The 17,418-nt window shown below is 38.6% G+C and overlaps 3 protein-coding genes across 3 annotated transcripts; 1 reads left to right on the plus strand and 2 right to left on the minus strand.

The window, feature by feature from the left end:
• Positions 1–1,255: 1,255 nt before the first annotated feature.
• LOC310938753 (hemoglobin subunit beta-1-like) lies at positions 1,256–2,001 on the plus strand. The gene is made up of 3 exons (XM_083903336.1): positions 1,256–1,397; positions 1,494–1,716; positions 1,822–2,001. Exons 1-3 carry the CDS (start codon positions 1,306–1,308, stop codon positions 1,948–1,950), a joined length of 444 nt encoding a protein of 147 aa, XP_083759462.1. The 5' UTR covers positions 1,256–1,305; the 3' UTR covers positions 1,951–2,001.
• An 846-nt stretch (positions 2,002–2,847) lies between these two features.
• LOC310939258 (hemoglobin subunit beta-1-like) lies at positions 2,848–3,652 on the minus strand. Its single transcript, XM_083903962.1, has 3 exons — positions 3,458–3,652; positions 3,151–3,373; positions 2,848–3,049 (listed from the first exon to the last, which is right to left on the minus strand). The coding sequence occupies exons 1-3, from the start codon at positions 3,547–3,549 to the stop codon at positions 2,921–2,923; spliced, it is 444 nt and encodes a 147-aa protein (XP_083760088.1). The 5' UTR covers positions 3,550–3,652; the 3' UTR covers positions 2,848–2,920.
• A 3,640-nt stretch (positions 3,653–7,292) lies between these two features.
• On the minus strand, positions 7,293–9,054 carry hbae4 (hemoglobin alpha embryonic-4; the record flags this gene model as incomplete). Its single annotated transcript, XM_083904149.1, has 3 exons — positions 8,945–9,054; positions 7,823–8,027; positions 7,293–7,421 (listed from the first exon to the last, which is right to left on the minus strand). Exons 1-3 carry the CDS (start codon positions 9,034–9,036, stop codon positions 7,293–7,295), a joined length of 426 nt encoding a protein of 141 aa, XP_083760275.1. The 5' UTR covers positions 9,037–9,054.
• Positions 9,055–17,418: the final 8,364 nt, after the last annotated feature.

Here is a 17,418-nt window from a genome sequence, read left to right on the forward strand (position 1 = left end):
ATCATAGATTGTATAGATTATGCAAATAATCTTAAATAAAGTTAATACAGAAAAATAGAAAACAGTTGACAAAATAAAATTGGAAACTCAAGCTAAAAATGTCATCTATAAATCTACATTTATATTTATACATGCAAATAATCTTAAATAAAGTTTGTGTACAAATGATAATAACATTTATATATACTTAAGTTAATATATACACTGCTGGGAAAAAATTGAAAAAAATTGAATCGGGCCGAGGATTGAACCCTGGGGGACACCATAGGGCTCAATGCAAATAATAATGCAAAATAAAAGCATTATTTCAAGTGTACAATGTGGTTTTCTTGATTTAATTGTATTATTAACATGTGTTAATAATGAGTGAATTCAGTCATAAATATATACATTTATATGTTAACAAGATTCAATTGTTTATAACAAAAAACAACATAATGACATTTACACTTAACAAAAACACACACAGTGTTTGACCCTGGAACCAAGGTCAAACACTGACCTTGGAAAAAAAGGTCAAACACTGAGTCAAACTGAAAAAAACAAACAAATTATTAGTTTAAATTATATGAGAAAATGTGTCATTGAAGAGTTTTTAAGTGTGTTTAAGATGATTTAAGTGTGTGTGCTGTGTTATCATGTCCACACTTTGATTCCCAGAGTTCTGTGAAATGTCACCACTGCAGCTTTAAAGATAAGATGTAAACTTCACTGATGACACACCCACACGCTCAAATGTTATCATTTTATAAAGCTCACAACTTACATGAAAGTGGATTAGTAAAGAAATTAAATCACTTAAGTATTGAAAATATTGTGTTTAAATGGATTTAAAGCATTTAATTAAGAACTGCATCTTAAGTCATTTTTTTCCCTCATATTATAAACAAATACAAAATACAGATGAAATACTTGATGATGTCAGTCTTCCTGGAAAATAATGAAATTATCTGTAATTTAAAGTCCTTGTTCTGTCACATGGTCAAATGTTGATTTTTTTACTTCACATCATACGTTTTTCTTTCTCCACTTTGACTCGAGAACATTCTATTCTCCAGAATTTAAAACGTATAAATCTGAATGAACTTATTAACTACATTAAACGTGAGGGTTGAAAACGTCCAGAACCTTCTGGAGAAGTCGAGGGTCTTTATCTCAGAGTCTTCATCTGCAGCCAATCAGAGGCTGCTGCCCCTTCAGGGCGGAGGTGGTTCTTCAAAACATTTATAAAGACGCTCGTCCAAGACAAACTACATTCAGCTTCATTTGCTTTGAATAAAGGAAGCAAATACTCAAAAAGCAGTCATGGTCGTCTGGAGTCAGGATGAGCTTAACACCATCAACGGCATCTTCTCCACCCTGGATTACGAGGACATCGGACCCAAGGCTCTGTGCAGGTACTTTAGACTTTTACATTCATTCTGTTTTAGACTTTTTTATAAACATTTCCTGGAGAAATATATATTTGTTTGAACACGACGGTTTCTTCTCAGATGCCTGATCGTTTACCCATGGACCCAGAGGTACTTTGGTGGCTTCGGTAACCTTTACAACCCGACCGCCATCAAGACCAACCCTAACATCGCCGCTCACGGCATCAAGGTGCTCCACGGTCTGGACCGAGCTGTGAAGGACATGAACAACATCAAGCAAGTCTACGCTGAGCTGAGCATCCTGCACTCTGAGAAGCTCCACGTTGACCCCGACAACTTCAAGGTAAAGATTTTTTTTTAAATTATTTATGTAGTTTTTAATTCATTCAACAACATAACATGTCGCTGAGGTCTAAGCAAAACTCACAAACTCTTCTTTCTCCTACAGCTGTTGGCCGACTGTTTGACCATCGTCATCGCTGCCAAAATGGGAGACAAGTTCACTCCTGAGGTTCAGGGAACCTTCCAGAAGTTCCTGGCTGTGGTGGTTTCTGCTCTGGGGAAACAGTACCAGTAAATCTGGAGAAGATCCTCAACATCAGACCCAGTGATGTGTCACTCATCTCCTCCATGGATAAAATAAAAAAAGATAAAACAAAAAAAAACCAACCCTTTTTTTCCGTCTTTTTTTAAAAATCTGACTGAGTGTACAAGTACACACACACTTTGACATGTCCTAGTTAAAAAGTGAAGTAAATATTATTGGATAGAAATATTACTGTATCAGGTATAAAAGACTTTATAAATAATCATTTATCAACATGCACTTTAAAGAAGGTCATAAAGACGAAACATTGAAACATAAAATGAATAAATATACTTAATTGTATTATATGACATTTAGAATTATATAAATGGAATATAATATATAACTTATTATGATGAATTAAAAATGTAATTAGAGTATTGGATCATTAGTTGTTCCATGTCATCTCTAAATATTATTAATTTAAACATTCTTTATTAAGGTGCAAGCCTGAGCCTGAGAAGCCATATATTTGTACTTACACTTTGTTTGCTTTTAATGTATTCATTCATTTAATTAAATGTGGGAGGAGCCAGAAGACATTACACAGAAATATGAACTAGCTAACTATTAGCTAACTAGCTAACTGACTGACTAACTCAACTACAAGCTAGCAAACCAGCTAGCTAGCTTAATAACAGACTTACTTTTTAAAAAATATAAACGGCAGAAACATTTTTTTGTTCAGGTTTTTGAATTTAGGACAAAAAATTCTGCTGTTTATATTTTTTAAATGATCAAGCTAGCTCGTTTGCACTTAGCTATGGACTTCACATGATAACAATAGTTTGTCACGTGTGTGAAATTGTGTCTTTGTGTTTGTCCTGTTGGGCAAAACTGCACTTAGCATAAGAAAGAGAAAACAAAGGTAGTATTTTTTTGTTGAATTGCAGTTTTATTTCTCACTGATGAAGATACAGTGACACATAACTGGGATGTTGTGGATCTTCTGGTTACAGGTTTAGTGGTATTGTCTTCCCAGAGCAGACACCACCACAGCCAGGAACTTCTGGAAGGTTCCCTGAACGTCCGCGGTGAACCGGTCTCCCATTTTGGCGCCGACTTCGATGGTCAAACAGTCGCTCAGCAGCTGTAGGAGAAAGAAGAAGAAGAAGACTCGTGACTTTTCTGGATTTTGGAGTCATAAATGTGTGAAGCGATTGAAAAAGATTAAAAGTTACAACGCTTTACCTTGAAGTTGTCGGGGTCGATGTGGAGCTTCTCAGAGTGCAGGAGGCTCAGCTCAGCGTAGACGTCCTTGATGTTGTTCATGTCCTTCACGGCGCGGTCCAGACCGTGGAGAACGGTGATTCCGTGAGCGGCGATTCTGGGGTTGGTCTTGATGGCGCTGGCGTTGTAGAGGTTACCGAAAGCACCGAAGTATCTCTGAGTCCAGGGGTAAACGATCAGACACCTGAGAAGAAACCGTTGTCAGCGTTGGCTTCAAACTGTTCAGAAAATACAGAGAATTTGTCCAAACAAAAGAAGTATAAAGTACCTGCACAGAGCCTTGGGCCCGATGTCCTCATAGTCCAGGGTGGAGAAGATGCTGGTGATGATGGCGATCTCTTCTTCAGTCCAGTCAACCATGACTGTTCTTAGTTGTTGTTTTCTCTTTTGTTAGAAGAAGAAGAAGAAGAAGAAGAAGAAGAAGAAGCTGAGTGGAGCTTCAGTTCAACCCCTGGGTCTTTTTAAATGTTTTGCAGGTCACCTCCGCCCTGAGGGAGCAGCAGCCTGTGATTGGCTGCAGATGAAGACTCTGAGATAAAGACCTCAACTTCACCACAAGCTTCTGGATGTTTCTACACAGTCAGCAGTTCTCAAATGATGGAAATGATGACGTTCTCCAGTCTCTTGTTTTGTCCACAAACCAAAATGCGTCGTATCATCAGTGAGAAATAAAACGGCAATTCAACAAAAAAATACTACCTTTTCTACCTCTTTTTTATTGGCTACACACACGGAAACACAGTTTTACACATATGTCGAGCTTTTTAAGACACAAAATGGAAGGTTGTGTGACACCAATAGTACGAATGTACCACGAGTCTGAGGAACGACAACCTCACTGTTGTTGTAGAGCAGCTCGATGAGATGAGGTGTTTTACTGCGGTTTACTTGTACAAATACGCAAAGAAGACACAAACATTACACAGTAAAAGTGTGTGTTGGTGCATACGACACAACGGTTTAGTGAGAGTCAAATGTCTAATAGAACATCGTGAAACATGTTGACCTCACTCTTGAGTCCAAAAACTTCTCAGATTAATCAAATATCAATCATTTTTAAGGATTTAAACCCTTCAAATACTTCAATTAATTGATGTTATTTATTATTATGTCCGTCACGGTCATTTGAATCTGTATTTTGAGAACTGAATATGAAGACATATGGAGTGTTGAATTTGAAAAATTCTATTTCAAATTATACTATTTAGATTCAGTTTTTTCAATGCAATGATTCCAATTAAACAATTCAAATTCAAATGTAAATTATTCAAATTCACTTTCTGGTGGAACATATTTCAGCCCATATTTTTGTCCTCTAAGGACTCAAGAGTGTTTTAAATATTGTTTGAACGCTATTTATTTACCTGTAAAGTTTTTATAGCCGTTTTTGGAAGTGGACGTTTTTGTCCTTAAGGACTCAAAAGGGTAGTAAATTAAACGGAGATGGTTAAAAAGTTAAAAACTTCACGTACTTCACGTACTTCACTTCATGTTGCTCAGCAGAACTCTGATAACGTTTGTTGCACAGAAACTTGACACGACTTCACTGTCATTGTCTCAAAAATGACTCATCACCTATTTTACAGGCGTCCACGAAGATAAGAGCTGACACAATATATCAGTGGTGTGCATCACATTTCAATGGGAAGGGGCTCAGTGACCCCACCCTATATCACCCCCCCCCCCCCATACGTTAAAAATAGATGGTTGATGGTGGTCCTCATATACTATATATATATATGTAAGTACTGTATATACTTAACTTTGCATGAATGAACTTCATTGTTAGTCACTGAAATCACTTTATTAAGTTTGTCCACAATTTTCTTTAAAACTTTTTCAGTTTAATTGGTAAAATTATAGTGGCACATTTTGTACTTGTATATATATATATATACGTATACATATACACATACAAATACATGCATGCATACGTATATGTATACACATATATATATTTTTAGCATTATTTTCTATTGTTTGTGTCAGTATTGAAGTTTATTATTAATATTATGTTATATGTATATATATATACATATATATTTGTATTATTATATTTTTTTATTGTGTTGTAATGTGATATATTTTTGCCTGGTTACATTGACATGTCCCTTAATTAAATAATACATTTTGTCGATCACAACAACTACTGTAAATCTAACAATAGTTGTACTTTAAGAGTTGCAATGCTGCCCTCTAGTGTTCAACACATTTTGAAGACGTTCCTTTTAAAACAGATCAGAGTTTCCCCTTTTACTGTTAAATTTATTTATCAAAGTGGAACATGAAATACATTTTCTTGAACCTTTATAATTATTATTATTATTATTATTATTATTATTATTATTATTATTATTATTATTATTATTATTATCATTGTTATTTTATTTATTTTTAAATGGTGCTTTTGGACTGAGACGTCTCAGGTAACTTCCTGTTGTATCCAGCAGGGGGCTCTACTTGCGCATGTAGTGGATGTTATTTTTTTGGCTTCATTTGTTTATGTTTATATTTCTAAAAGTAACACAGTTGTCACAGCTTTAGGGAACTCCCCTAATATATTCAGTAAACGCCACACAGTGATGTATTTTATACTATATTTGTGCAATAAAATGGGGCATAATGTGCAATATTTTTATTCACTATACATGAATGGTTATGACGGTGATGCTCTTAATATGCTATTTGTTTTTTGTTTTTTTGCCTTCTGGTGCAATGACAATTAGAGGCAGATTAATTGGTTGTATTATATATATATTATATTATATATATATATTATATATTTTATATTATATTATATATAGGGCTGTCAAAATTAACGCGTTAACGCAGGATGATTTATTTGTGTAATTAACGCACTTTCTCAATTTTCATCGCGATACGAGTAGATGTGCAGTTTATGAACAGGCAAGACAGCGGGCAACTGTTTGGGGCCCTGAGTCGATAGAGGGGCTCCTGACACTCTGAGCCTAAATACATCAGTGAGCAGCTGCATCATCGTCTCCATTAAACAACAATAACATGTCAGTAGTAAACCTCCCTAAAGAGGCCCCACGTCTGTTAACCTGTGTGAAGATGAAGGAAAATGAAGAGGAATTATCAATCAGGAAGTTAGAAGAGGAAGAGAAAAAGAGGATGAAGGAAAAAAAGGACACTGTCTGTGTCCTAACTAACGGGGACACAGACAGCAGCTAACATTAGCGTCAGAATGCTAGCTGATGCTAACGCTAACTAGTAGAAGCAGTGCTTCAAAGTGCTGATGAGGAATTGCTGTGAGTTTAGTAAGAAAACTATTTAACTTCTACACTTTATATTTTGTTTATAATGTGAGTTATTTACAGTGCAATGTATAGTTTTTTTTAAAAGTTATTTACAGCATTTTTTGTATTTATTTATATTGTCTTTTAATGTGGGTTTTTATGTTATTTTATTCAATGTAATGTTTATTTTTTTACTAAGTTTATATAGGTTTTTACAAGTTATTTACAGTATTTTATTGTTCTTTACATTTATATTGTCACATACTTTATTTATCTCTCCGTTCCTACAACAATATAAAGAGAAAATTAGAATTTTTTTGGCATATTTACGAATGGTAATTAATCGTGATTAATCGTGATTAATCCACAGCTACCCTGTGATTAATCTGATTAAAAATGTTAATCTTTTGACAACCCTAATTATATATAATTATAATAAATCGGGTTGATATGTTGCCATTTTAAGATAAGTTAAGACAATATAAGATAATACTTTATTATCTTATATATTATCTTTATTGTTTTTAATACTAAATTGTTGATAAATGTTGCTGTCTCATTCAAAAGTTTCTTTTTAAGGTTTAATATTTACTTTACTAAATTATTTTTTATTGAAAATACTGTATATAATAGAACTGCAGTGGAGACAAAATGTAGATCTATGAGACGGAAGAAAATGGATTTAAAAAAAAATGATGATCCCTGATTTCTATAAATCAACAACAACATAAATACATTTTCCTAAAGATTTATTGATAATATGACACATTTTATTATTACAAAACATTTAAAAGACGCATACATTTCTAACATAAACGCCTCGTATACTTTCTCCGCAGAGCGTCATCTGTATTTCTCTGCGAGCACGGCGGCGAAGGCAGACAGATACTTGTCCATGGCGGCGTGAGCGACCCCCGTGAACCTGTCGCCCAAGTGACAGGCGAGTGTGACGAGCACACAGTGTGAGAAGAGCTGAGGACAGAGAGGGAAAAACAGGTCCGGTGTGAGAGGGTTAGCGACATCTACTGGTGAAACTGTCTCGTTTGTCTCACATCAAGTCATTTGTACCAGTTTTATATGAGGACATGTTGCTACGCTATTTATGTTTGAGCTAAATCCATTGCAGAGCACTGTTATGGACTGATATTGTTGCTAACAACGGCTAACTGTAGCTATAGCCTGGGATATGTTTGCGTCCATGTTTTTTTCCGAATTCTGAATTCTCTTCTTTACTGAAAGGGTAAAACAAGTCTTAACCTTCAAGTCTCAAGTCTTAACCTTCAAATCTTAACCTTCAAGTCTTAGTCTTAACCTTCAAGTCTTAACCTTCAAGTCTCAAGTGTTAACCTTCAGTGAGATTTCAGGAGCTGCACCTTGAAGTTCGTAGGGTCTATCCTGAGTTGGTAGGCGTGCAGCGTCTGCAGAGGTCCGAGTGTGACGGTCAGCTGACTGATGTCTCTTGCTCCCTCAGTAATGGCCTGAACGATCTTCTTCCCGTGAGAGAGCATGTGAGGGGAGCGAGCGCTGATGTCCAGGTGGGAAAAGTACGTCTTGGTCCCTGGATAAGAGGTGAACATCCTGTGGGAAACAGAGAAACATGTTGTGGATGTGGAATGGATTTATGACAAACACAGTGAGGAGACAACGGTTTTTACACTGACACAAATAAATGATGCAATTAGTAAAAGCTGCAGTTTGATAGCACTCTTCTTCCTCTAGGGGTCAGTGCTTCACATGTTGGATTTGGCTGAGGTTTTTTTAAGCCTGATGTCCATTTATCTGGGCTTTATCCAATCGGAAGGGTTAGGGTTAAAAGTCTTAACCTTCAAATCTTAACCTTCAAATCAAGTCTTAACCTTCAAATCTTAACCTTCAAATCACTAGTCTTAAACTTCACGTCAAAAGTCTTAACCTTCAAGTCTCTTAGTGTTTTACGCCTGATGTCCATTTATCTGAGCTTTATCCAATCTGAAGGGATCATAGTTATAATCTACCTTCCTCAGAGTTACCCCAGCCTTTGACTTGTCAGGATTCAAACTGGCAACCCTTCTTAGTTACAAGCCAAGTTCCCTTCCCATGTCAGACCCTGTTTACGACTCAAAAACACTTAAATGTTCGTCTTAAAACAAAGATCGTAATGAACATATTTGTGAAATCATCATGTTGTAAACGTGCAGCACGAGGATCAAGTACTTTAACAACCATCGGTAAATCTATGAATATTCATATATTATAATTGTTATTGACGCTCCAGTATGTGACTTCTATCGCCCCCTGGAGGACTCGTGTGTAATTACCGTTACAAACACTAAAAAGTAAGTGTTTGTGTTCCATTTTTTGTGTTTTTAAAGGACGCTACACAAACAAAATGATGATGATAGTGTTGCATGTACATGTTTATATATATAAAACACAAACTGTCCATTTAATCACTCATAATGAACAAATCTCTAATTATTGTAGATCATTTCATAAACACCAGAGCAGTGACTGACCTGAGAAGAGCGTTAGCACCGATGTCTTCAGCTACAGGACTCAGTCGTTCCCATATTTCTATGATCAGCTCTTTCTCCTTCTTTGAAAGCATCACAGCTTCTTCTTCTTCTTCTTCTTCTTCTTCTTCTTCTTCTAATAAAAGCGACGGGAAGTTTTTCTCATGTAAAATTGGTGTTGATCCACCATTTTACCTCCACTTCAACTGGAAACTTAACGTAAACGCAGAAGTTTTGAGTTAAGTGAAAATACTAAATTCCTGTGTGTGTGTGTGTGTGTGTGTGTGTGTGTGTGCTGTTATCAGCCAGTGCAGACTGTGGAGGTGGATCAACACCACGACGTTCACTATCTGCTGCTTCACATGCGTCAACAACAGGTCAAACAAGTCCACGAGAAAGTAAAAACATGGCAGATTTCATAGATTCTTTGTTTTTATATTAGAGGAAAGAAAATACATGATATTAATGTAGAAAATGGTTAAAAGGATATGAATAATAACCTTATAATAACAAGTGCTCCAGCAGCTTAATTAAACAAAAACATGTATTCATTGTAATAATAATAATTATGAGACAACCAAAGTACACATTCAAATAATATAATAATAATAATAATAATAATAATAATAATAATAATAATAATAATAAAATTATGGTTTGATTTATATAGTTTAATATGGTATTTATACTATAGAAAATACTGCTAAATGTATGGTACAGTAATGTATGGCAGTAGTATATAACTCTGACCCACTAACAATATTTATACATACAATACTGCAAAATCACTGTAATATAATGGTATTTATGTGAAGTCACAGTAAATTACAGTAATTGCACACCAAATACTGCTAAATCACTCTAATTTATGGCATGTGGTAAAGTAAAATGCAGTATTTGTACACCAAATACTGCTAAATCACTGTAATATAATGGCATTTATGTGAAGTCACATTAAAATGCAGCTTTTGTACACAAAATACTCCTAAATCACTAATATATGCCATTTTTGTGACGTAAACTGCAATATTTATACACAAAATACTGTTGAATAACACTAATATAATGGTATTTTGGGGTAAATAGGTTATAGTAAAGTACAGTATTTGTACTGGACAACAGTGCGAAATCACAATACAGTAATATTATTTTAATCCTCAATTATTGTTTTTCTCTTTATTTATAATAGATCATTATTGGTATCCCACACACACACACACACACACACACACACACACACATATATATATATATATATATGTGTGTACAGCATGAGTCATGAAGAACGTTAACCTCAGATTAAATCCTCTGAAGTGTGGACAGACGTAGTTTATTATTTTTTTAATTATTATTTTAATAGAGGAAGAAGAAGAAGAAAAAGCTAGAGTCAGTTTTTTTGTGTGTTTTTACTGTTGATGATATAAAGTTGTGAGTCGTTCTTTACAGATAAACGTTGTTATCTGCTGCTTCACAAGCTGCTGGTCAAGTGCCAGAGGGTGTAGATGAGGACAGTCTCACTAACTCACATCAGACACTTCATTATGTACAGTAACGTGGGGTCATCTTGGAGGTTCCCAGTCCAAACCTCAAGAACAGAAATGGGACACCCCTTAAATGCAGATACGTCTTCAGACTGTAGGGGGCAGAATAACGCCAAAGCTGCGTCCAGTCTGTCAACTCCAAAAAAGAAGAAGAAGAAGAAGACATTTACGTCAGGATTATTTATTCTGATCCGTTTGTCAGTCAAGTTATTAGGTTGTCAGTTAGTTATAAGATGATACTCATACAAATATTCAGCTGACAGTTACCACACACCACGACTTATTGAAAAGTAAACCACACCGGCCGACTATTGACAAAAGATGGTCAAATAAAAATAAATGTTAGGCAACAATGACGTCAGTAATCTATAATATGGGCCTAAACTAAGATCATTTTTATATCTCTATTAACAAAGAAAATACTTCATTTGTAGCGTACTCGTTTCGCTGCTTTCGACGCCATCTTTGTTATGTGAAAACACGCAATGCATTCTGGGTAGCCCTTGCTCCCAAGGGTGGTCTCGGAAAATCTCAATATTGAGGGCGATACAGACCTTAAACTTGGCCTCAACTTAATTTATCTGAGAATCAGGACAGAACTTGCACTAGAGGGAGAACATTTTTGAGATTGAGGGTTAAGAAAGGAATTGGAATTCACCCTAAGTCTGCGAGATACTGTAAGAAGGTGCAAGACCACGTTCTCGTCCAAGTTCTGCTTCATCTGAAGCTGTGAGATGGTCTCGACAAAAATATGACACGGCACTCCTTCCAACCAACGTCGGATTAAATAGAAATCTGATGTTTCTGCTACTTTGATGTGGAAACGACATCAAAGGCAAAGTCCAAGTGCTTTCATGCAGCACAAACACCAACACCTGAAGGAGGAAGAATCCAAAATCAACGCAGGCGTCGATCGAAGGGAAATCGTCATGGTGGAGGCCGACGACCGAGCAAGTGCTGTAAAGAAAACGACGAAGGGTTGAAAGAGAATGTACCAACATGGATGCTGTGGAACACCAGGGAAGAGAAGAAGGGAATGTGGCGGAAGAAAACACAAACCAACAACACCCGGGGAAGACTAAGAGCGAACTGCAAGTGCGGAAATTTGTTGCCGTGCTGGTGTTCGCGCTACTCGCGAAGATAAAAGCCGTGGACTTTTGGGGCATAGACTCAACGGCCATGTACACCCAACATCTGGTCTATCTGGCCATGGAAAAAATAGCGGAGGACGGATTCATCGAGGGGCATTACCCCCGCGTGGCGAGCGCTAACTCCGTGGCTAAGTATGTCTTGAAAGATCTGAACAGCAAGTTTGGCGATCTGACGGACCCGCTGATTCTGATGCGCGATCCCGTGATGAAAATGGCCATCATTAGGTCTGTGGGACTCCATGTTTTTCTCTACTCAGAGTGGCACAAAAGTCACCACCGCAGACACCAATTCTGCAGGCACTTCACGAAGATACTGATATGCCTCGCGGTGGTTTGCGTCGCCTTCGTCGTCGTCCGTTACATCCCCCCGATCGAAAACTGGGGCGGGTCTAGCTCAGGTTCGTCGCCTCAAACGAATGCCACCGTGTTGTCCAACGCGTCTCTGGTTCCGGAGGAGCAGACGCAACGTGGAAAACGAGAAACCGTTTTTCCCCGGAGATCGCAGACACGCACCCAGCTGCCGACCGCGCTTTGTGTTGAGAGCGCAGAAGAGCGCGACCGAGCGCCGTCTCCGCACAACCCGCCTTGAGCTAAATCTTAAAATAAATACATTTTAACCTGGTGGACGGGTTAGAACAAGGCCAGGGAAATGAAGATTTCTTGACCCCTCCAGCACCTTGAAGCACTGGATTTAGGGCTCAAAAAAGTGGTCACGGTGCTCGGTCACAACCTCCAGAGACAATGACAAAGGTGCTGGATTCTTGGAGAAGACGGCAAGAAAGAACAACAAGAAACCTCATTTTAATATTTATTACCACTTCAATGCTGCTTGTTTCCAATAAATGACCAGAAATTATAACAGTCTCAATTCTGATTAAAAATGATTTTAAGAGCCATATTCTTGCCAGCATGTCAAGGGTTCTCCATGGTTTCCCCAAGGTTAAGACTTTTGACTTGAAGGTTAAGACTTTTGACTTGAAGGTTAAGACTTGAAGGTTAAGACTAAGACTTGAGACTTGAAGGTTAAAACTTGAAGATTAAGACTTGAGATTTGATGGTTAAGACTTTTGACTTGAAGTTTAAAACTTTTGACGTGAAGTTTAAGACTTGAGACTTGGAAGGTTAAGACTTGTGACTTGAAGGTTAAGACCATATAGGAACCTGCATAATTTGCCGATTGGAATGGTTCGGTACGTTGTGTATTTGTTTGGGGAATCGTACCAAAATAACCCAACCCCCGACCATTCCATTCTTTGGCACCGTTCCCTTGGGGTACCAGAGTATAGTAGGTAAAGGTGGAGCTAGAACCCATGACAGTCAGTTCATGGGGCGTTCGATGTCGTCGTTTGTTCTACGTAGTTCGCTGATGCAGCCCAAACCTCCTCGTCTACCAAGTAGTTCCAAAAACATACCGTACTAGTACCACGATGGAAACACGGCTCAAGTATCCTTGGGATACGTGGGTTTTCTCTTGCTTAATCAGGTTCCTCCAGTTGGCAAACCTCCGTTTACAAACCCCAACTACAGTACGGCTTGGACATTGGTTGATGTAATGGTTAGCGCTCTCGCCTTTGCAGCAAGAAGACCCGGGGTTCCTGGGTTCGAGACCCGGTTGGAACGAGGGCCTTTCTGCAAGGAGTTTGCATGTTCTCCACGTGTGAGCGTGGGTTTTTTTCTGGGTTCTCCGGCTTCCTCCCACAGTCCAAAAACATGCAGATTTGATTAACAACATTAGACACCATTTTATTTAAATTTGATATGCAGATTTGGGGATTAGACACATTGGACACTCTAAATTGACTGGTGTATTCCATCTATCGCCCGCCTGTCGACTGAGATTGGAACAGCACCCCGGGACCCTCATTAGGACTCTTCAATTTGGTCTGCACTATTCTTTTTAACATGTTTAATGAAACCGTCTAATGAAATCAGAGTCAAAAAGAATACTTTATTTAAAGGCGCCATATTTAAGAATGTGGCCAAAAACAGTTACTACATTCAAATTCAAAATACCGAGGTCTTTTAGGTTTTGTTTTCTGACGTAACTGGCAACCCGTGGTTGCTCGGCAGCTGAGACTCTACCGACTGCAATGATTGGTAGACGGCGGTAGGTGGCGCCACATGTCAAAACATGATTTCAAAACATAAACATGATTTGCAGTCTGCAAAATGTTTTTTTTAATGCAAATATTTTGTCTGTACTGTTGTTGTTGGTGAGTTCAGTTTGTTATATGAACATTATTCCTGAGTCTCTGTGACATATTAGGAGGATTTTATCATTTATTACATAATGCACCTTTAATCCACTATTGAATGAAAACGTAAACTTGACTTTATCAAGTTCGTCATCATCGTGTCCTGGCGTCGATTGGGTCCGTCATGCAAGTCAGTCCTCTCCATTTCTTCCATAAAACTCAAATATATCTCATGTAAATAAATGAATAAATAATAATAATCAGCTGGATGAGTCAAATAATGGAGTGATTGATTGGCGACACATATTCATTGATTCACTGATGCACACTCACACAGATGTTGCACCCAACAGTGTTTTTCTTTGGGTGTAACTTAAAAGTTTTTATTCCTATTTTTTCCACATTTTTAGTACACATTTACAATAATTATCAAGTAGTTGTTATTCACAACTTAAACTTTTGAGTATTTTTTTTTTCCCCCATTTTGAAATGTCACACTCATCGTGTTGGTTGGTTTGTTGGGTGATTATTTGGTTGTTCCATGGGGTGTTAGGGCATGACGTGACATTACTACCATCTTCAGACCATTATATTCTCTCCATCAGTGCTGTTGGTTGGTTGACCGTTTGATTGTTTGATTATCTGGTTTGTTGGCTGTTATGGTATGTAGGTATTGGTGAATGCTGAGTCAGCATATTATTAGTCAGCGTAGTAGTACTATCATTATCTCGTTGCTGCTATCTTCTCCTACGTTCTCGCTCGGGACGTCTCTTTCCTCTCATACCATTTGCGTCCCATTGGAAATGAATAGAAACCTTTGATCTGCAGTTGGGTTGCCGTGGTGACGCCGACTGACGGCGGAGTTGGAGGTGGAAGAGCTGAAGATGCCGAGAGTTCCGTTGGGAGCATATTCTGAGGGACAAGCTCCGGGTTCAACGGTTTGAAAGCAAAGTGTGAAGGTTGAGATGGTTTGGTCACGTGCAGAAGAGGGATTGTGATTATATCGGACAAAGGAGATGTTGAAGATGGAGCCGCCGGGCAGGAGGAAAAGAGGAAGACCACGGAGAAGGTTCATGAGGACTGTTGGCGTAACAGAAAGCTGAAAGAATTCCCTTTGCCTCTACTGCTTCTCTACAGACACATTAGAACTAAAGCTGTGCCGATCAAAACTAAAGTAAACAAGACGGCAAAATCAAACTCTTTCCCCAAGAAAACATGATCCTTTTTGACCCGCTTGACCTTTTCATGTGCTTTGGAAAGAAAACTCCACTTCATGGCCTTTGAGGATCAGTGGTTGAGCCAAAAAAAAAGGGTTATTTGGGGTTTTGATTGCCAGCGCGGGAGAGATCTGCGAACGTTCCATTACTACCTTCTTCTCTTTCCGTGACATCACTTTTTGTCATCGAATGCCTTTGATGTGTTCCAGTGATGACATGTTTTTAAGTTAGGAGAGGAATGAAAGGAAAGAGAGAAGATGAGAGGAAGGCAGACGAGGGCAGTGAGACGATGTGTCAATGCCAACAACTCACTGCCCGGCATCCAACATCCAACCAGATGAAGAAGAAAAAGCATCGTTTATCCAGATTTCTTAGAAACGCTAGAAGCCGACACCAAGATGGAGTTGTTTGTCATGACACCGGAGTCGTTGGAAAAGATTCTCCTGAATCCTTACCAGGCTCAAGTCCGCCACGCTGTCATTTTGTTGACCCTCGGCGTCCTTGCCAAGAGCGTTTCCAAGGTCCACTGTTGCTTTTCGTTAGCCAAATTTGCCAAATCGATCGTCGACCAGATCATGGACGGCCTCATCTTCATGGTGCCGTTTCATCCCAAGAGGCCGGAGGTAAACAAAGGAATCGACAACGTGTTCAAAGACCTCAAGAAGAAGTACGGCACGGCACTGGAAGTCCTGATTCTCATCCAAGATCCGTATGTGGAAGAATCCATTGTTCATCACGTGCAAACGTACTTTGAAAACATACTGCTCTTGCCTGCAGACATGCCCGCCAACGCCAGAGAGGGGTTCACCAACAGATTCCTCTTGGGTCTACGTTCCATCTTCACATTTCTCGTCAGTTTTTGCCGGACCATTGCTGTACGCAACACAAACCTGCTGCTGCCGATTTGACCACTGGGCGTCAACGAGGCGGTGAAAGCAGCTCCTGTGTTGAGATCATCCATCTATCTTCTACCGCTTATCCGAGGTCGGGTCGCGGGGGGTAGCAGCTTGAGCAGAGAAGCCCAGCTCTTCCGGGGGAATACAGAGGCGTTCCCAGGCCAACCGAGACTCCTCTCAGTGGGACGTGCCCGGAACACCTCACCAGGGAGGCGTCCAGGAGGCATCCTGGCTTCCCTCAATGTGGAGGAGCAGCGGGTTCTACTCTGAGCCTCTCCCGGACATGACCGAGCTTCTCACCCTTTCTCTGAGGGAGAGAGCCCAGACACCCTGCGGAGGAAACATCATTTCGGCCGCTTGTATTCGCGATCTCGTCCTATTTCGTTCACTGCACCATCATCTGGTCATCAAAGACAACTCTGAGCTTCAGATTCAAGAAGTCAACCATCTTGGACTTCAACACGACGGCCACGGTGAAGAGTTTGCAGGAGCGCTTTATGGAGTTTCCCAGTTTCAACGTCAAATGGAACACACCACAACAGTAAAAGAAGCGACGGCAGTCATCTTGGAACTCCACGTCAGGGTCGGTGGTGGGGTTTGAACCTGTGCCTTTCAAGAGTTACACCAGCAGAGAATCAAATAATAAAGTCATGAAATGTCCATGAATTCTTCTCAGTAGCAAAGTTTCTATTATTGCCTTCTTCTCTTGGTGACACTTGAGTAAAAGTACAAGTAGCTTAACAGAAAATAACTTTGGTAGCAGTTGAAGTCACTTTTTTTTCTTAAAGTATAAGACATTTACTGTACTTAAAGGTGCCATATGTAAGAATGTGGCCAAAAACAGTTACTACATTCAAATTCAAAATACCGAGGGTTTTTTTTAGGACGTAACTGGCAACCCGTGGTTGCTCGGCAGCTGAGACTCTACTGACTGCAATGATCGGTAGATGGCGGTAGGTGGCGCCACATGCCAAAACATGATTTCAAAAATGATTTGCAGTCTGCAAAATATTTTTTTTTATGCAAATATTTTGTCTGTACTGTTGTTGTTGGTGAGTTCAGTTTGTTATATGAACATTATTCCTGAGTCTCTGTGACATATTAGGAGGATTTTATCATTTATTACATAATGCACCTTTAAGTATCAAAAGTAATTTTCTCATATTGGAGTTGATAGGAGTTGTCTTTCAACTGGAAGGTTGTCGGTTCAATTCCTGGCTCTGTTAAGTCTATATGTGTTCTTGAGAAAGACACTTAACCTGTAACTGTAGTGTAAAGCAGCCCATTAATAAGACTAGAAAAGCTGTATATAAATACAGACCATAATACCAACTCTTCTTCTTCTGATTTTATTTGGTAGCAACAAAGAACAAAGATAGTTAGAGGGCATTTAGTGGAGTAAAAGTACACTATTTATGAAATGTGGTGGAGTAAAAGTACACAATTTATTTAGGAAATGTAGTGGAGTAGTATTTGA

This window comes from Microchirus variegatus (assembly GCF_963457635.1).
Source record: "Microchirus variegatus genome assembly, chromosome: 17".
Lineage (NCBI taxonomy): Eukaryota > Metazoa > Chordata > Actinopteri > Pleuronectiformes > Soleidae > Microchirus > Microchirus variegatus.